Source organism: Malaya genurostris, chromosome 1 (genome assembly GCF_030247185.1).
Source record: "Malaya genurostris strain Urasoe2022 chromosome 1, Malgen_1.1, whole genome shotgun sequence".
Lineage (NCBI taxonomy): Eukaryota > Metazoa > Arthropoda > Insecta > Diptera > Culicidae > Malaya > Malaya genurostris.
This window is the reverse complement of record NC_080570.1, coordinates 5,403,581-5,424,754: the sequence shown is the minus strand read 5'-3', so window position 1 is coordinate 5,424,754 and position 21,174 is coordinate 5,403,581. Positions and strand designations below refer to the sequence as shown.

Sequence of the window (21,174 nt, the reverse complement as noted above, 5' to 3'; positions counted from 1 at the left end):
TCGTAAACAACTCAGAGATTTAGTTTTCTCAAACTTTAATTTCAGAACTCAGTTCCAGAATACAGGTTCAAAAGATGAACTCTGGACTCTAGAACCTAATCCTAATATTAGATTCTGGAGCTTGATTTTTGGAACTGGTTCCTTGACTAGATTTTGAAACTAAATTAAAATTTCAAGTTCGGGATTCGTATCCAGAATTCTGATTCAGGAGGTCAACTTAAAAATTCTAGAACAAAATACAAGATATGAATTCATGTTCTGGATTCTGAAACAACATTTCAGATCCGAATTCTGAACCAGAATTTTGGAAATGATTTCTGAAGCAAAAATCAATTCAGAATTTAATTCCACATTTCCAGAATCCAGAATCTGTATGCTGGAACTCAATTCGAAATTTAGGTTTTGGAACTAGATTTGAATTCAGGTTCCGGAATTCGAGTTCAAAATTCAGTACTAGAATTAATATCAGAACCTTGATTCTGAAAATAAGTTTAGTTCCAGAACTGTATAGCAACATTTATGAACTGAATTCTTAATCTGGATCCAATTACGATTTTAAGACAATTTCAGGATTCGGCGAAATGACCCTTTCGGTGAAATGGCTTTCGGTGAAACGGCATTCGGCGAAATTACCCTGATCCGTGCATGATTACTGACATTTTTCAATGGATTGTTTGGGACATTGTGATCTTGAATTTATGTTTGGAATCACATTGCTGTTTTCTTTCTACAACCTTTTTTGACATTCCTGTTAAATTTGAGCGGGATATGTTAATTAGTGTTTTTTGTCACGACACCAGAAAATTTTCTGGCTAATTGTACTATGGAAAAAAATTAAACAACGAGTTTGCTTGAAATTTTGTGTTTCAAGTGCGATTTTGGCTACGGAATAATGAAAAAAAAGTTGCAGAAGTGTTTTGGGGAGTCTACTCTATCGAGAACGCAAGTATTTGAGTGGCATAAAGCACTCATCGAGGGTCGTGAGATCGAAGAAAATTTGCATCATGCTGCTCGCACCCGTCCACCTCTGTTAACGACGATAACATAAAAAAAGTGCACGTAATTGTGCTTGAAAATTAATTTTTTAAATTATGATTCCAAGCTCGTATCGAAAGGACTGAATTTTTCGCATGATTTTTTGGCCAAACTCGAAAAGAAAAGCATCGCTCAGCCACCGTTTTCGCCAGTCGCCCTGTGACTATTGAAACCTATTCGCTGAAGAAACCGAAGGTCATTCCGACTGAGACCTACGATAAGTGTATGGAAAATTGGATTGACCGCTGGATGCTTTCAAAAGAAGACTATTTTGAGGGCAATAACAAAGAAATGTAGTAAAATCTGAAAAACAATGTTTGTTTTTATTTCAGTCCGGGTCAGTTTCGATCAGAATGTAAATAACAATTTTGCATCAAAAACTTGCCATCTGTTTGGCATCTGTCTGTTATTTCTTCTTTCATTTAAAAGGCACCAGTCAAATTAACGCCAAATGTTTGTTTTAATAAATATAAAATAATATGAGACGAAGATGTTTTTTAAATTCTTTTTTTCGGTTAATATTTGATTTCAAAAAAATATATAATTCCGATTAATATTTATTTTTGAAAAAAACCATTAGCTTATTTTTTCCAGCTATATGGTTTGTTTAGATACGAGTTACGATTGAAAGAATACAAAAAAATGCATTCTCTCTATTTAAAAATAAGTCAGAAAAAGATTCCCTTACAATTCATATTTTCGAAAAAAAAATACCATCGAAAATATTTACACTTCCGCGATGAAAAGAGAAAACTAAAGATCTACACACGGGCCAAAAGTGCTCTGTTACAGAAAGAAAAAAAAAACAATCGATTCACCCCCTGCGCAAACCCGAAGGGGCAAATTTACCACCAGCAGCAGAACTTGACAGCTGCTGCAGGACGAACGAGAGGAAGGAAAACAAACGAAAAGAAAATGTATCTCAAATGTCAACCGGGTCGTAAGTTATGATGGTTTAATTCGATTTTTGATGTGAAGAAAAAAATCGGTAAAACTGAATAACCATTGCCCAAATTTAAGTGAAAACTGTAGCAAAACAGAATACTTTCGATTGTGAGTGATACGGGTAGGATATTTCGGAACCAAAACCACGGGAATCGCCTTTTTTTCGTTCGGGTTTCCGATGGTTTTTTGTTCTCGCGTAAGTCCTTTGGGAGGAGCGCGCCCTTGTGATTGCGAAAGGAATTTTTTTTTCTCCTGCTTTCAGGGTGTGCTAATCGACTAACACCAAAACTAAAAGAAAAAAAGACAGTCTAAATGGTCAGCATAAGTTGAAACTTCTCGTGTGACACAAAATCACAGAGCAAATTTGCGGTTTTCGGTGAGAATGGAGCTGGTGGACACGGCCCATACGACGGAAATGTGCTACCTAACACCCTCGGGTTCATCGGACATGGGCGGAGGAAAACTCACCAATTCTCACCACCGTCAGCCGCAGCAAAACAATAACAACGGAATGGCACCGCTGTGCCAAGCGGAAACCGACGACAATGACGATCCGGGTCGGTACGCGTACGCTGGTGACGATCCGCCCCCGGCCGATGGGTTCAACGAGGGCAGCAATGGCAACCGGGAGGAGCAGGAGGAAGAGGATGACTACGGACTGGAGGAGGTATACCGGACGGTTCACAGTGGACAGTCGGCCGTTCAGTGGATCAACGATGACGATGAAATCGAACGGTTGGATCTGTCGCTGTCGATCGATCCGGCCAATATCGTTTTCAATCGGGTGGACAGTGCGGACATTATCTACCAGGCCAAGCGGAAAAAGTGCAAACTGGTCGGGAAATACGTGATGGGGGACGTACTGGGCGAAGGAAGCTTCGGCAAGGTTAAGGAGGTGCTGGATTCCGAAACGCTCAGCCGACGGGCGGTTAAGGTGAGACAATAATTTGTTTTATATTTTTTTTTGCTGGAAATTGCGTAATCGATAAAAGTCTTTTTCTTTGTATAAAAAAAGTAGTATACTAACCTAATTACGGCATCCTCCAAGGGTGATTATCTGCGCTCAAACATTTCTTATCCAATTTTGATCTGAACAACTAAAACACTGACACCACCGCAGCCTTGAACACAAACCTAAATTGAACTTTTTCATGGGAATTTTTAAAAAAACACACACAAACTACAAACTTTTAGATGCAACCAGAAACACTTGAATTAAGAGTCACTTAATTCTCATTTCATATTTCACAAAGCTTTCTTTTTCTTCAAAACTGAAAAAAGATCGATCACTGAACTCCTTCCCCGAGAACTAGCCGCACTTCCAGACCTTCCGGCATAAGCACAATTGCTAAAATATTTTTTTTTTCACCAAAACCACGTGGAACGCGACGTCGTGTACGATCGGAGTAAAAGAACGCTCAATTTTTTTTCTTTCATCCAATATTTCCTTTTTTTTTTCGCAAACGCTTAGGAAAACTTACCGCCAACATTTGGACGAAACATTCACTAGATTTTTTTTCCTGTAACGCGACGCGTACCGAACCGAAGTTGAAAACCTTAAACAGTTAAACACAGAATCATTCCGAACGAAAACGCCGTTCTAACCAGAGATGCCAGGTCATTTTTTCAAAAATCTGTGTTGAAACCCAAAACCTGTCTGTGAAAATCTGTGACCCGTTTTCCGTACCCCCAATAGCAGTTCAAAAACAAATTTGGTGAGCAAAAAAAAAAACCACCCATTTTCCGTACTATTTCAGCACATCGAATTCAGTTTAGTGAGCAAAAAAAAAAAAGGTCTCACTACCACCACGCTCTGGACCTTTTTCCTCAACCACTCTGTACTTTTTGGTGCTAAACTGTACTCTATTTCCAAAATCTGTGAAAATCTGTGATTTATTCAAGAATCTGTGAAAATCTGTGTCAGTTTTAAAATCTGTGCACAAAACTCGAAATCTGTGAAACACAGATTAATCTGTTAACCTGACATCCCTGGTTCTAACTGAGAGATCGATACAGTAGATCGGATGTGAAGCGATCGCGTAGGGCTGCACACTGACCGAAAAGGTGCTGCATGTTGGATAATTTTTACCCAATCAAGGTAATTCGTCCAGAGGGAAATTTTTAGTTAGATTTTATGAAATGGTTTTTTTCTACTTCTTAACTTGTACCCGTGAGACGGTACCTGGAACCTTTGACTTTCGGTCAGTACACGTTTCAATGAGCGTCTACGGCAAGTGATGATCACTCGATGCTCTTTTGATTCATAAACACTCCACTCAAAGTGGGATCCCTCTTGGAAAAAAACGTTCAACGGTGGTCCTTCGTTGAGTCATTGGTCCAATGGAAGTCCTTCGTTTGCCGATTTTGAAACAGACCGTTGAACCGAATGTCATTTTTTTTCGTTGGAGCCCCGCTGAACTAGTTTTACTGGAGAATTTCTGAAGTTTTTTCCACTTATTTTTTTAAACTAACACTACATACCTGCAGTATTTTTAAACTAACACTACAAGTAGCAGTATTTACTTCACGTAGAATAATAACAAATTTTCTTTCTATATCAAGGTAACACCTAATTTTTACAGTATTTTTGCAAAAGAAAAAACAACAAACCCTTTCCAGCAAACTGAACGAATATTTCGTGCAACAAGCGCTCACCCACTTAGAAAAAAAAAACGTTCAACGGTAGTCCTTCAATGGTCCAATACGTTGGACTAGTTTTACTGCAGAATTTCTGAAGTTTTTTCCACTTATTTGTTTAAACTAACAATACATACCTGCACAATACTTCTACTTCACGTAGAACAACAACAAATTTTCTTTCTATGTAAAGGTAACACTTAATTTTCACACTATTTTTGCTAGAGAAAAAACAACAAACCGTTCCAGCAAATTGAACGAATGTTTCGTGCAATATCGTGTCGTTCAACAAGCGCTCAAAAACCAACAAAATTGAGCGGCCTGCTGAGAGGACAACGATCAACAAAATAGAACCGCTTGCTGAAGGAATGAAAGGAGCGATTGTAATAACAGCTGTTTTTCAAAGAAAGGGCAAATCCAACATTGACAGCAAATGGAGAAAAACATCGATGAATGATTCGACTTTAGTTTCATATCCTATTTATAAATGAGCGTATATTATCAGATCAATTTTTGATTAGTCGATGAATTGTTGGTTTATCTTTGAAGAGCATGCTAATTTTACCACTTTCCTCCTCCTTTTTTCGATTTGTTTACTTTTATGCTTCCTGTGTGAATTATGAAGTTACGCCCTTGTGAATTTTTTTTGTAAAATTTGGTGGTTTCCGCAACTAAGACAAATCTGCGGATAATTTTATCGTCTCATTTACTATTTCCAGTAGTTAAATGTTCGGAAACCATCTTAAATAAAGACAATAAATAGTTTCGCCCGTCCTTACTAGCAATTGAAGTATCGCCCTGTTTGTTGGCATGGAACACGTAGGGCGAAACTTACGTAAACAAATGAAATGACAGTTTCGCCCTTTATAGATCTTTGTATTACAAAGAATGCGATTTTTGTAGAATCCGAATTTTTAGGCTAAATTGAAGGATTTTTAAGAATTTATTGGTAGGTGAGAAAAACTAGATTTGTTTACTTTTGTAAGATTCGTCCTTCTTTGAAAAACAGCTGATAAGAAATTTCACAAGTAGGATCAGAGTTATTGTTTCCGGAACTTTTCTGAATCCGAATGGTGGTTTTGAAAACTCCTTTTTGTTAGTTCTGGATTTTTTTTAGTGAAAAGAAAAGGTTTCTGGAGGTAGCGGAATAGATCATGGATTTGTAGCACGAGTAAAACGCTGATGCGGTTGCCAGTTTTTGTTTGCTATAATTTACAGTTTCAAATTTTAAAACTGACGTAAATTATGCCTCTAGAACTAGAACATGGTTTTCAAGCCTATCGTTTTATTGTCGTGAATTCGATTAAATGCAACCAAAGGAAATGTTAAAAATAGTTTTCGATGAGTAAATGTTTTTTCTCTCTAATCGGAACAAGTTTCAGGTAATTCATTTTTCACGTTCAACATGTCCAAATTTTATGATCCATTTCACCAGGCCTGACGATAATCCTTGCTCTCTACGAAGCGCAATTTCTTCTTGAAAGTAATTGCACAATGTGGTAGTAGTTTTCTTACCGCTTGAATTGTTTCCTCCGAACGGGGACCTTTAATATGAAGCTGACTCAAATTGGGAAAAAGTTGCAACATGCTCAACAGGTTGCTTAGTTCGAAATATTTGAGCTGAATTGAAATTATAAACTGAAAATAGATTGTGAATGAACTAGATTCTACTTACGTTAGTGTTGAGTTTAAAAATCCGAATAGAGTCGAGACTAGTGCCGTATGGACCATTAATATCACCATAAAATGATCTCAAATCCAACCTCAACTCACGCAACTGCTGAAGGGACGCGAAATGAGATACCAAGCTCGCTTTTATATATTCCTAAATGAAATCAAGTTTAGTATCGAAACAAAAAGCAATTTAGTTTGGGTACAACCTCATGTATGGTCAATCGTTTGATCAGTAGATTGAAGCAAATTACTTTGTGAATTACTCGGGTCTGCGTATTATTTTGTATCTCCAAAAGTTCGAGTGTAATGAGTGCGGGACATAAAGTGGATAAAAAAGTATTAAAATTCGTTGGATCTGCGACATCAGAATAATAGAGCGTAAGCATTTGTAGCTTACTAAATGGACGAATGGAATGTTTTGAATCGGGAGCATGGATCGTTGCCCTCTCGATTCTAAGGCACTAGAAGAAAAAAACGAACACAATTAGCAGTCCTTCAAAAAAAATATCGTCATTAGGTACCTTCAAACAACGCATTTCGCTGAGGCATCGGAAACAGTCTCCAGACAGATTCCTTATATCAAAGCAAAGGCTCTGCAGATGACAACAAAACTGTGCTAAGTCTCATAGCATCTGGCAGTTGAGGTTAATTTGAAGGGTAACGTCTTCCAAATTGGCACATCGACGGAAAAACTCCGTGAACAAATTGAGCAACGAATTATTTTTAATGACACCAAAGCCGTAGAAATGTAACTTTTTCAACAGCGGAAAATTCATTTCATAAACAGTTGTTAAATGGTCCGAAGAAAGAAATCCAACTGACAACTCTTCCAATCGAGGGCTAAAATGCTGCAGAATTTGTTGAGATCGCTCGTAATTAGAATTGATTCCTAAGTGCAAGCTAGTAATGTTCGGTGTCACTTTCCGGTCAATTTCTAATAAACTTTCATCATTGAGACTCAAATTCAAATCGCTCAATTTATCCAATGGTTGAAAATTATATTTATTATTGAAATCCAGGTGATCCATATCCGTACCACTCGATTGCGAGACGCTTCAGATTTGTACAGAAAGTCGTCAATTTTGCTAGAAACTCGGCGAAGTCATCCAATGAATCCGGATAAGAAAATTCCAGTGTTTCAATCGTTGACGAAAATTTAGCCAAAATTTGAGCCGGCTCATCCCAATGTCCACAAGGCAAAGCACAACAAAGGAAAAAGTGTCGGTATGGTCTCGAACTAGCTAACAGAGTGCGAAAGCTTTTGTCTTCCACATTGTATCTCAAAACCACTCGTAGCTCCTTCCAACGTAGAGCCAATCCGGACCAGAGCCGGCAAACAGTTGTTGCGGCAAGGCAATCTTCAAATTCCAAAAATGAGAAAATTTCCATCAGCATCTGCGTAAAAATTCAATAAAATTTAGTTGCACTTAACAATTTAATTTGAAAGTTACTTCTTCCGGTAAATCTTCTATGGTCGTCGGCATGTTGATTGTTGTGAATATTCTTCAGAGTACTGGAACGAAACCCAACGATTGATAGAACGCGTCGAAAATACGTAAAATACAGTCCTTTCAAAAACAAAACCGGAAATCAGAAACGCAGGCAGCGTTGCCAGATCTTTTTTTTTTTCAAAAATCTACACGCAGAATTATTGTAAAAGTAACTAAATATTGGTTTCGCTATATATGCTATATATCGCTACTAGGGATGTCGTAATATCGTTCGATTAATCGAGTAATCGATTAATAACCCAGATAATCGAGTAATATTTAATCGAATAGCTTAATACTAATATTCGAATATTGAGTTAATCGAATAATTAAAAAAATTCCATAGTAATATTCGAACGATTAATCGAGTAATCGATGAATAACCCAGATAATCGAATAAATTTCAATCGATTAGTTTCAAAATTATACTCGATTATTGAATAATCGAGTAATTCGAAATTTCCGACATCCCTACTCGCTACGATTTATTAAAATATACTACACTGATAAAAATCGACACGTTATAAGCGGCCCTTACACGAGACAATATTATTGTCAATACAAGGAGTATTGACAATACTTTTGATCGTGTAATGGAAACTTTATTGGATTGCCGAAAATAATGCCAAAAAAACAAAACTGCTCATCAATCCGACAATACTTTCTCTCCAGAGAAGAAACTGTCAAATATGTGCAATGAACTCTTCTCTCAATGTTTCAATGTTCAGTTGCAATATTTGAAGCTTCAAACGCTTGATTTGTTCGAAAAATGCGGACTCAAGTTACCAAGTCAATTGGATTGACGGTATTGACAATACTTTGGATTGACAATAATATTGTCACGTGTAAGGGCCGCTATACAGAATTACACTTAATTTTGCCGCATATGACTCGACACTTGAATTCCAAGTGCAAATCACTTCAAATTGAATTTAAATGAAATCATATTGAAATTTATAGTTATAACACTTGAATTTTATCAACGAAACTGTAGATATATTTCAAATGTATTACACCTCATATTCAATTGACCAGTCACTTACAAATTAAAAGTTAGACAAAAAAATCGGTTTGAACTTACACAATACAAGTAGGTTTAGAATTTTCCCTACACAAAAATCTCAGAATTGCGGAAGCAAAGGATGTCCGCATGGTAATAACCAAATCATATATATATATATATATATATATATATATATATATATATATATATATATATATATATATATATATATATATATATATATATATATATATATATATATATATATATATATATATATATAATAGTCACCACTTGTGGCTGAACATCCTATTTTAAATTTAATAATTTAATTTTAACTCATATTCCAATAAATAGTTATTTAAAAACATCCGTTTGAACAGATTCCACACTTAGTTCTCATGTTAATGACATTTTTATATTGAATGAATGAGAGTTTGTCATTGAAATGTCATCAGTTAGATAATAAGCTAATAATAATTTGATAAATATGTTCTATTCTATAAGATACATATTTCGTACATTTAATGTGAATATATTATTTTTCGTTTGCGTCGTGCTTATCATATACACGAATTGAATAATGTTGTTTGGCCACATTTCCTTTATCTGGAAAATACCAACAAACACATTTTATGAGTCGTACAAAAAAATCAAAAAACTGCATTAGCAAGCAAGTTTATTTTCCTTTCCGTTCTAATGCGATCACAAATATTTATCATTTATTTCTAAGTAATAACCGATTTTCGATAATTCCACGTTTCATTTCATTTACAAAGTGTTGATGTTTAGTAATAACTACAAAAATAAGTAAACGAGAAGAAACAATCACTTGCTGATACGGCTGTAAAAACTCCAGGAATTTATATGAATATACATACGCTTCACAATCTCTAAAAATTTATAGATCGAATCCAGATCAAATCGGTAGCAATCAGATCACGAATATTCATGCAGCCATTTTATTCAAAACATTTTATACATATGTTTGATAGTTAATATTACCGCAATTGTCAGAGAATATAAACATTATTGAGAAAACATATATACATCAAAAGGGTGATACTTTTAACTGGCATGTTTTGATATTGGTTTATGGCATAAAGTTACACACTTTAGTCTTATGTTCAAAGCGTTCGATATCAAAATGTCCACACAATCAAACGTGATGACTCTCGCACTTGCTATATGACGATTCACTTAGTACTTAGTATGTCAGTGCGCCTAAAACATGAAATTTATTTAGAGAAACACTTTTTAAAAAAGTGTGGATTTTTAGCAGTGTATATATCCATATTGAGGTTTCTATGCCAGGTGAAAAATGAGCGACGGTCTTAGTGAAAAATAGGTGACAAATATGTTTCCTGATGAAAACAAAACAATTTGTAAAAGTGTTTCACACGTAGCATCAGGCGACTCTCACCGGTATGGAACGGTTACGGAACAAAAACATTAATTGTGAGCAATTAATATAAGGGTCAAGTTCACGGAACATTTTAATGTGGGGTACGTGAGCAATATTCGGTTAAAAAAAATATAAATTTATTTTGACGTCGATCGAAGTTGATTGATCGTCTGAATCGTATTTAATGCATGCGTTTCCTGATGAAAACAAACCAATCTCATTTGCATTTGTGGTTGTAAGTGAGCTGTCAGAAAGCCTAATGGATCACTCTTGCGATTCACAAGGGACATCACAGTAGAGTTCGGTGGCAAAAAGGTTACTAATACACTACAAATTTTTTAATGCACATTTCTAGGGATGTCGGAATTTTCGAATTACTCGATTATTTAATAATCGAGTATAATTTTGATACTAATCGATTGAAATTTACTCGATTATCTGGGAGTAATTATAAATTTTCCTACCGATTTGACAGCTCTTGCTGAAAGCATCATCTCTAAACAAGCAGCGCCTCTACATTTCAGTTTTGCGACAATATGTCAATTGCCTTTCTAACGACAGTTCGACATGTAGATGGTGCTGTTGTTCTCGTTCAATATTGCCCTGGAAAGTGTGATTCGAAGAGCAAGGATCGACAAGAGTGGCACGATCTTCCGAAAGTCCGTACAACTTTTTGGCTTCGCTGACGATATTGATATTGTGACACGTAACCTTGAGAAGATGATGGAAACCTACATCGGACTGAAAGCTGAAGCTAGGCGTATCGGACTGGCCATAAATGCGTCGAAAACAAAATACATTAGAGGAAGAGGCTCCAGAGAAGAAACACTATGCCTCCCACCACGAATATTGATAGACGGTGACGATATCGAGGTGGTTGACGAGTTCGTGTATTTGGGCTCACTGGTGACCGCCGATAATGACACCAGCAGAGAAATTCATAGACGTATTTTGGCAGGGAATCGTGCGTACTTGGGACTCAGAAAAACCCTCCGATCGAGAAAAGTACGCAACCGCACACCCACGAGACCTGGACTATGCTGGCAGAGGACTAACGCGCCCTCAGTGTTTTCGAAAGAAAGATACTGAGGACCATCTATGACGGAGTGCAGATGGAAGACGGAACGTGGAGACGGCGTATGAATCATGAATTGCAACAGCTGCTAGGAGAACCACCCATCGTACGGACAGCTAAAATCGGACGTCTACGATAGGCTGGGCATGTCATAAGGATGTCGGACGACAGCCCAATGAGAATGGTTCTTGAATCTAATCCGACTGGTACAAGAAGAAGAGGAGCGCAGCGAGCAAGGTGGATCGATCAAGTGGAGGGTGATCTCAGAAGCATCCGTGCCCTGAGTGGCTGGCGACGAGCAGCCATGGACCGAGTTATGTGGAGACGTATGCTTGATACAGCAAAGGACACCCCAGGCCTATAGCTGTTAGGTAAGGTAAGGTATGGTGCTGTTGTACAAACGATGATGTTTTCGAATGAAGTTGTCAAAATACATAGGAATAATTACTATCCAGTGAATTTTTATTTATTTGTAGTTGAAATTCGAATAACCAAAGAATATTCTGTTGTAATTAGGGAAAAAACATTGAGTTTCATTAATTAGAATTTCAACCAGTATTTTAAATATTCCGCTTGAGAATAAGTCTAAGTTTTTTTATTTCAAAACGTACAAACGGTTCATTTCAAGTTTCTATCCGTCGACGTGTTTTTGATCTTATTAGTTTTTTTTACAGAATGAAGGTGCTGTGCTGTGATCACTAAGTCTGGCTAGATCAATGGCACTTGCTTCTACCGAATCCGTTTCGGGAAATTTGTCTTTACCGGTACTATCAAATGGAATGAAATCAAACTTCGACGTGGATTTCCAGCGAATCGAAGGTTGAGCTAAAATCAGTGTCCTCATTACCTGTGATGATTGAAAATATTGAACTTACCATGCTTTGCTAAGATCTGACATTGAAATCCACCAAACATAAGCTGCATTTCGCTCGACTGATAATCTTTGGTCCCGAAATGTGCAGATACGCGCAAGTTCTTACACTATATGATATTAAATAGGAAGATTATTTCCTCGAATTCGACGATTGAAGCATCCCGGAACAAAACATCGCATTTTACTGTCATTTTACTCTAAATACTTGCATAAAACCAAATGTTTTTTGTCGTGAATACGACTTACTTTACTATGGGGCGCCTTTTCAAAATTTACCCTCTGAGAGAGTGATAAGTTTTTGATCGTGAATATCTCCTGTTATATCTAACGAATCAACATAATTCTTGCTACATGCCATCGGAAATATGATCACAATTTTATGATAAAACTTTCAGTTGTGTGACATATTCTTAAATAGTTCACAATTAAACTTTTCTGAAATGTTTGGTATAAACGAGTATCAAAGAGGATAATTCATATGGCGCGTTTGCCTTTCTCGTATTTTGAAAGCTCATAGCTCAGTGATCTGTAGAAGGATTTATATAATCTAACTACCAATAGAATCGAAAATCTTCAACTTGAACGTGTATTACAACAATATTGAAGTTTTTCAATAGTACACTATTGAAAAACCTGTTTGATTTAACCCATGACAGCACCAGCCAATCAGAACGCGAGATGTCTGTATCTATACAAGAGCATCCATATAAAAGTTGAATGGTTCACTTTTCCTATCATTTGCTGAGCAACTCTTCCCGAAACAAGACACACGACAGCAACATCGAGGACCTGTCGTCTCATTGTTTCCCGATATGAATGCACGAGACACCGTCAGCACAATGACACCGAAAAAGGCAGCCAAAAAGTCCAGCAAGGCCCATTGCCGAAACAAGACACACACGAGAACCAACTCAGATCTCAATATTTCCTACCAAAAGATTCATCAAGATGGGAGTTAAAATAATTTGCACCGTCACTAACACATTCAATTACGAACGGCAATGCGAAAGCGAAAGTGATGATTTTGAACACATCTTTATACTAGTTTACAAATATGCCGTGCGAAACAGAGTTGCCACAGATCAATATGTATTTTTGTCGCGAGTACTTTAGTATGCGGCCGAAAACAAAAGTTGTTAGAACAAATGTTTCCACTTGATTTGCGCATTCTACTTTCCAGGCGTATCAGAACTGGCTAAACTTAAAGCAATTCTAAATATTTCTTTATCACAGTGATGTGGTCATCCTGAAAAGGACGGGGTTTTCAACGGAAGGCCAGCTGCAGATGGCGAGGGATGATTTTCGTTTTCGTTGTCATGGGCAGCGTTACCGGTCAACTCCAACACTTCGGCAACCAAGTACTCCATCACTACCGCCAGATAGACCGATGCACCAGCACTGACACGCTCGGCGTAGTTCCCCTTCTGAGGCAAACGATGGATTCTGCCGCCAACTGGGCACTTCAGACCAGCACGGTTTGAGCGGGACTTTACCTTGCCCTTAATTGTTCCTCCACAATATGCTGTTAACAGCTCGACGACCCATTCAGTATTACTGGCTGCCGCTCTGCTAACTCTCTCTTTTATATCGTTTCACTGTTTCCCGTTCTGCGTATAGGAAAGGAATTCTAACAAAGGGGACGTCCTACCGTGCTACCACTAGCACGTATAAAAGGAAATGTGATGTGAGAAATAGCGTCATTTAAGTTAAAGCAGCTACTCTGTACGTACGAGACACCGTCAGAACGATGGCTCCGAAAACAGGTAGAAAAGCAGATTTGTACCGTCACTAACACATTCAATTACGAACGGCAATGCGAAAGCGAAAGTGATGATGTTGAACACATCTTTATAATAGTATGGGGTCGTGTGAAAATATGCCATGCGAAACAGGGTTGCCATATATACAGGTTAATCTGTATTATTATTATTACTATCATTATTATTATTAGAATCACTCTTGCATACCGAAGATCGTAGATACATTTCAGACCAGGCCATTGCAATTGTCTCGTACTGAAATTTCGTGAAGAATCAGATATCTTCGAACTTCATAGCTTCAATAAAAATAAACTACAAATTTGTCGTACCTAGCTTCCTATATTAGCAAATTAAAAAGGAATTGTTTCAAGTTTGGAATATATAGTTGTAGAGTAGTAGCTGTTTAATGTAACTAATCTGTACTTTAATGTACACTCAGGCAAAAAATATATGGAGTTTCATAATGATTTCGTATGGTTTTTAGCCACAAGAATATCGTAAGCGAATCATAAGACCGCCTTATGAAATCACGAAAATTGGAATTCCAATAAAACGCCTTATGAAATTCATACGAACTTTTTAGGAATATTGTGCGAAATTTCTATAACAAACATAACTTCTCTCATATATTGTGGAGTTCATAAGTTGTTCGTATGAAAACTATTATAGTGATAGATGAGATGTATGTTGCAGAGGTATATTGTTCATATTAATCTTATGAAATTATGATTTTGGTGATTTTTGATGCATCATAAGATTTGCCTTATGATTTTTACTACTCAATTTGCTTGAGTGTAGGTGTATCGCTTCAAATTCTATTAGTGAAAAGGGGGAAAGCTTGCACAATTCATACAATCAATCAACTAACTGATATTCGGAAAAGTGATGAGAGCGTGTCAGTTTTTTCGTATTCACGACATCCAGTTATGTCTCTGACATTACTCACCCGCCTTTTATTCTTCGCGTCTTTCTGTTATTCAGAAATAAAATGACAACCGCACTAACACATAAAAAAACGTGATCACCCGGCCCCCTGTCACGACGCCATCTTGATGAGATCAAAATCGAAACTTCAAAATCAGCCGATGGCAACATAAACAAACAAACAGTAATACATTTGTTTTACGCGTTTACCTGGTTTAGTGCACGAAAATTAGTGAATTTTGGGTCGACTCTCTCACAATAACTTGTCGGTTTACCTAAAATACAGCAGACAGTGTTTTGGGACATCAAGTGGAGATAATTTTCACAATTTAAGAGTCACGAGATTTCTATCGAATTTGAAATACATCATTACTTAGGCTGTGAACCATTTCACGGTTAATTTTAACTTTTGGTTAAAATCTGACACTTGAGTGGTTATTTGGTGTCGAGTAGTTAAATTTGACTAAAACTGTGGCCCATTTCAAAATTTGACGGATGGAAAGTTATTTGGGTTTATTTTCCACTGGAAATAATTTCAACTAAAGAACTAGTATTAGAATTTTCATTGCGAGATTTTTTTCAGTGTTGGAAAATAACTATCGATCTGTCAAAAATAACCATGCTCTCGAGCAGGGTTATTTTTGACAACATCAAATTAACCACTCGAGTGTCAGATTTTAACCAAAAGTTAAAATTAACCGCGAAATGGTTATTTTACAACACTGAAAAAAATCTCGCAATGAAAATTCTAATATTAGTTCTCTAGTTGAAATTATTTCCAGTGGAAAATAAACCCAAATAACTTTCCGTCCGTCAAATTTTGAAATGGGCCACAGTTTTAGTCAAATTTAACTACTCGACACCAAATAACCACTCAAGTGTCAGATTTTAACCAAAAGTTAAAATTAACCGTGAAATGGTTCACAGCCTTAGTCATCTTAAAAAATGACAAAAAGAATGCTCGTGTAAGGGCCCCTATTTACATCGTGCCTTCAGTGTTCTTTTTTTTGTCGGAACCCTTCCGTTTCGTTTCTGTGGTGTTTCCGTTCCGGCACAGCAAATGCAGTGACATACCGACTTCAGTGAAAATAATGAACCGGACCGACCGGACCGGATATGTGTGAATAGTCCTTATAAGAAATCTGCGGATTTCCAGACAAATCTGCAGACCTGGCATGTCTGACGAAAGTGGAAACCAAACGGTTGTCAGGGTTACCATATTCACAAATTTTTGTTTACAACCGCAGATTTTTTCATCTATATTTTGCTACACACAGATCACAGGTTTTAATCAAAACTCACAGATTTGTACAGATTTTTATCCTGGCGAAAATTGACTTGTTTTACGCTTAAGTTTTCCGTATTTGATTTGACACTTCAGTAAGTAAGTGTAAATCACTTCAAATCTTGAGGCATGTTCAGGAGTGTTCTAGTTCTAGATGCATAATTTATGTCAGTTACAAAATTTGAATCTGGATTTTATAACAAGAAAAACTGGCAGTTCCAGCTGTGTTTTACCCGTGTTTCAAATATACAAAAAAAAGAACGGCATCGAAGACCAGTTTTAAATTTGACAGAAGAACTGGTCGAATAAATAAAACTAGAACGGCTTGCTGGGGACACGTTTGTTCCAAATTCTGTTCTATTATAGATCTTCCATATAGAACTTTTAACTGCTGAATTTGCTCTTATTCAGGTGAAATCACATCACAAATCTCTAAACAAAACACTTTTATTCCATCTAGCAAACAGCATATTGATTATAAATGCATGATACTTTATGTATAAATCTGGCAGACACAAATCCCCTGTTTGAATTGAGCAATGTTCTTTGACGGTCCACAAATCAAGTAATGAAAGCAGAAGCGTTTGATCAACCATAGAAATAAGAAAGGCTGAATCAGCAAGTGGTAGGGTTTCTTCGTTTACTTTCTCTTCTTCTTTTTTTACCGACCGAACCGGATATGTGTGAATAGTCCTTATAAGAAATCTGCGGATTTCCAGACAAATCCGCAGACCTGGCATGTCTGACGAAAGTGGAAACCAAACGGTTGTCAGGGTCTAGGACAGGGCCTGACAATTGTTAATCCACTTTTAGGACCAATTTCGGACCAGCTCGTGATTGGTTGAAATTGACATAAGCAAGTACAAGTTGTTGAAATCAATATTACTACAGGGTGGTAGAAAAAGTGTTGTCAGAATCGTCGGTAACAATGTAGCTTGATATTGGATATTTTATTTTTCGGGTCATCTTTTCAAAATTATTAATTTCAATAGGATTTAAGTTCAATTTGTTTTTAAGTCCTGTCAATGCGGAAAGTATACGAGTACATTTAACAATCACTGGATAATACAAAGAGAAAGCCTGAAATCACGAAGTGTGATATGGACGAGAATATTGATTATGTTGGTTGAGAATTGCACCGAATCTTTGGATACTTCTGTATGTTATTATTTTTCTCAAATAGAATATGTCGAATACTTTAGTTAACAAAGCTGCAAAAAGTAATTACCCAAAATTGAGTGTTTTAGAAAAATTTTATTAAGCTGTTTCAACTAAACGTTTTCTTCAAAACAAACATCTGATCAAAATGAATCCAGAGCTATATTTTTGACCGATATAACATTTGTCTAAGTGTTTTCAAATGATAAATAATTGCATGTTATTAGGGGAGAAAGTTTTCAGAATGAATAATTATCTCTACTGGCAACAGTGATCCCGAGGCATTTATTATTTACAGCAGCCCACATTATCGAAATGACGGAATGAGCAATGAAATCTTACTCGACTGCATGATTTTTTAGTGCTCGATCGGTTCAATGCTAGAATTTTCGCCTGAGTTGACTGCTCGATCAACCTGATTGACAGTGACATTTTAAATGTCATTGAATATTCGCTCATTTTATGAATGTGTTAGTGTGAAATTTATGCGACTTAAGCCATTTCACTACACTCCAGCTAGAGGAATGGATGATGCTGACTAAGGTAGGCCGTTTTGTTAATTTCCAGCGAATTTCAATAGTTTATGTTGGGATTCTAAGAAGAACTGGTTATTTACTAGTTCTGTATATCCGAAAAACATGAAGATTTAAACTTGTATATTGTTATATAATGTTTTCGTTTAAAAATAAACTGAAAATCAGCACGAAAACGTGCAAAATCAGGAAAGAAGAAGAAGAAGACGAATTGACAATTCAGTCCGCATCTTCTCACTCAATTCCGAATGATTTCCGAATCAACCGGTTGTAGGCGAACCGGTTCATTCGGAATCGGTTGTTACACTGGAGTTGGAATTGATTCGGAATCCATTATGATTTCCACATGAAATTCCGAATGAAAATTTCTCGCCGATTCGGAATTATTTCGGAATCCATTCGGATCTGATAATGTGGGAGGGAGCAACCGGAATAAGAAGAGAAATATTTTTCTGGAAAAAGAAGCCAGTTGTCTGGTCCTGTCCTAGGTCAGGGTTACCATATTCACAAATTTTTGTTTACAACTGCAGATTTTTTCATCTATATTTTGCTATACACAGATCACAGGTTTTAATCAAAACTCGCAGATTTGTACAGATTTTTACCCTGGCGAAAATTGACTTGTTTTACGCTTAATTTTGCCGTATTTGATTTGACACTTCAGTAAGTAAGTGTAATGTACGATTCAGACGATCCGGCTTCTTCCGTCACCGTCACCGGAACGTCAGCCTCCGTCAAAATTAGTCAAATGAGTTTTCCCTTTGCGCATTCACACGATCCAGCAAAGATCCGGAACGTCAACGTCCGTCAACGGCAAGCTCCGTCAACATTTCTCCGAAAGAATATTTGACGGACTGTGATTATCGCACACATGCACGATTCATATTATTACTGTATTGAACTGACGTTTGCTATGTATGTATTCGGTGTCAAGATCCCACTCTTAAACGAAATATACCACATATAAGTACTTAAACTTATCAGTAGATTGGCAAAGTACGTTACGTTGTTGAGTGGAACTGATTGTTTTGTTTTTTCCTCTCTAGGTAATTTTGAAAGTTATTTATTCGATTAAAAGGTAGGAAAACAACAGATCGATTGGCTTCAAAAGCTCCCAGATTTTGTATTAGTGGAATAAAATTGTGCGAAACTAAGTTCTTCAAATTCTGCGTGTAAGAAAATGACATGACGGACACGGATAGAAAACCGGATCGTGTGAATCAGAATGACGGTGACGGACGTTGACGTACCGGTGACGGTGACGGAAGAAGCCGGACCGTCTGGATCGTACTTAAATCACTTCAAATCTTATTAGTGGCCCTTACACGATCATTAAAAGTGTCATTACTAAGTAATGACACTTCTGCTCAAACGCTCGTCATTACTGCATTACTGTACATCATTGCTTTTTAGCATTACACGTTCATTATTAATGATGAGTATTTGTAACTACTCCAGCAATAGCAATATTTTTATTTTCGTTTAGCTGAAAATAAATTTGATTTGCCATTGAAACGTTAAGGTTAATGAAATATTAACAATTTAAATCTACTCTTTGTCATTTTTTCGCGTATAGTTCTAAAGATATTCATCACTTCCACAAAAAAATAAGAAGAAGAAATAATGTTGGTAATGATGGAAAATCCACAATTCCATCATTACTGAACTCGTAGACCTTACACGATCATTAAAAGTGCCATTACTTTTTAGTAATGACACTTTTAATGATCGTGTAAGGGCCGCTATTCAGGTGAAATCACATCACAAATCTCTAAACAATACACTTTTATTCCATCTAGCAAACAGCAGATTGATTATAAATGCATGACACTTTATATATAAATCTGGCTTTTGCTACCGCTGGCTGACACAAATCCCCTGATTAAATTGAGCAATGTTTTTTTTGACGATCAGCGAATCCATTACTTGAAAGCACAAGCGTTTTTATAAATTATAGAAATAAGATTAAAACCAACTCTGGTTTTATTCTTTTGTCTATGATAAAGTAGTTCTTATACTATTCAAAAGGCTGCATCAGCAAGTGGTAGATTTTCTTCGTTTACTTTCTCTTCTCATTGTTGCAGGCCGATTATAATTTTCTCACCAATTTTACAATTAAATGATTGCAATGTATTTAGAGAAACACATTTTAAAAAAGCCATTGGGGTTCCATTTGCTTTCGAGCTGTTTTTGCAGATAAGTTGATGGTTTGGTAAGGTATCCGCAGTGGCGGAAAAAGATAAGATGGTATCGCTTCTAACGAATGCAAATAATTTGATCCGATATCTTTTTTTTGTTTTGTTTGTTTGATTCTCTTCCCAAACAGATCTTCACCAAACGGAAACTGCGGCGCATCCCAAACAGCGAACAGAACGTCCGGTGCGAGATCAATCTGCTGCGGAAGTTGCACCACAACAACGTGATCGAGCTACTGGATGTGCTGTACAACGAGGAGAAGCAGAAGATGTACTTGATCATGGAGTACTGCGTCGGTGGTCTGCAGGAGATGCTGGATTCGGTGCCGACGAAGAAACTACCGATGCACCAGGCTCACAGCTACTTTGTCCAGTTGCTGAGTGGGCTGGAGTATCTGCACGGGATGGGCGTCGTCCACAAGGACATCAAACCGGGCAATCTGCTGCTGACGTTGGATCACACGCTGAAGATATCGGACTTTGGCGTAGCGGAGGTTGTGATCGATGATTATTTTTTTGGATAAGGTTATGTAGCGTTCTTTTTTTTCAATTTACTCGACAGGCATTGGATATTTTTGCACCGAACGACGACTGCACCAATGGACAGGGGACACCGGCTTTTCAACCACCGGAGATTGCCAACGGACACGAGGTGTTCTCCGGGTTTAAGGTTGACATTTGGAGCTGTGGAGTTACGCTGTAAGATTGATTCGCTTGATTTCCGGTTCGTCTGTGATAACTTGTTTTGTGTTTCAGTTACACAATCGCAACGGGAAAGTATCCGTACGAAGGTGATAATATTTACAAATTATTAGAAAATATAGGAAAATGTGAGTGGGTTGCGCCCGACTGGTTGGAAAGTCGACTGGCGGATCTGTTGACGAACATTCTGAAAGAGGATCCCACGGAACGGTTCAGTTTGCAACAAATTCGACAACATGAGTAGGTTTTGTTTGAGGGAGGATCGTTTGAAGAGATGGTCAATGAGTTGTTTTTTTTTTGTTTTAGATGGTTCCGTTGTGCACCGATCGCTACTGATCCCTGCGTACCGGTGCCACCCCTCAAAGGAGACTCAATCCGACGTTCCACTGTTTTGCCTTACCTAGAAGCACACCACTACGAGGCGGATCGCGATCTGGCCAACGTGTACTTCACCGAACACGACATTAACGGTGAGTCTG

At 37.2% G+C, this 21,174-nt stretch overlaps 1 protein-coding gene across 6 annotated transcripts in view; it reads left to right on the top strand.

Moving 5' to 3' along the window:
* Positions 1-1,967: 1,967 nt before the first annotated feature.
* The window catches only part of LOC131430983 (serine/threonine-protein kinase stk11-like), a 35,745-nt gene continuing 16,538 nt past the window's right edge, over positions 1,968-21,174 (top strand). For 3 of the 6 annotated variants that reach the window (XR_009229614.1, XR_009229621.1, XR_009229619.1), the window contains exons 1-5: positions 1,968-2,914; positions 20,125-20,487; positions 20,556-20,692; positions 20,750-20,935; positions 21,002-21,165. Coding sequence is in view for 3 of the 6 variants with exons in the window: in XM_058596330.1 (XP_058452313.1) it covers positions 2,363-2,914; positions 20,125-20,487; positions 20,556-20,692; positions 20,750-20,935; positions 21,002-21,165 (1,402 nt within the window). In the remaining 3 variants the exon portion in view is untranslated. The remainder of the gene's footprint in view (positions 2,915-20,124; positions 20,488-20,555; positions 20,693-20,749; positions 20,936-21,001; positions 21,166-21,174) is intronic. The other 3 variants (XM_058596330.1, XM_058596352.1, XM_058596344.1) reach the window with 3 other exon arrangements.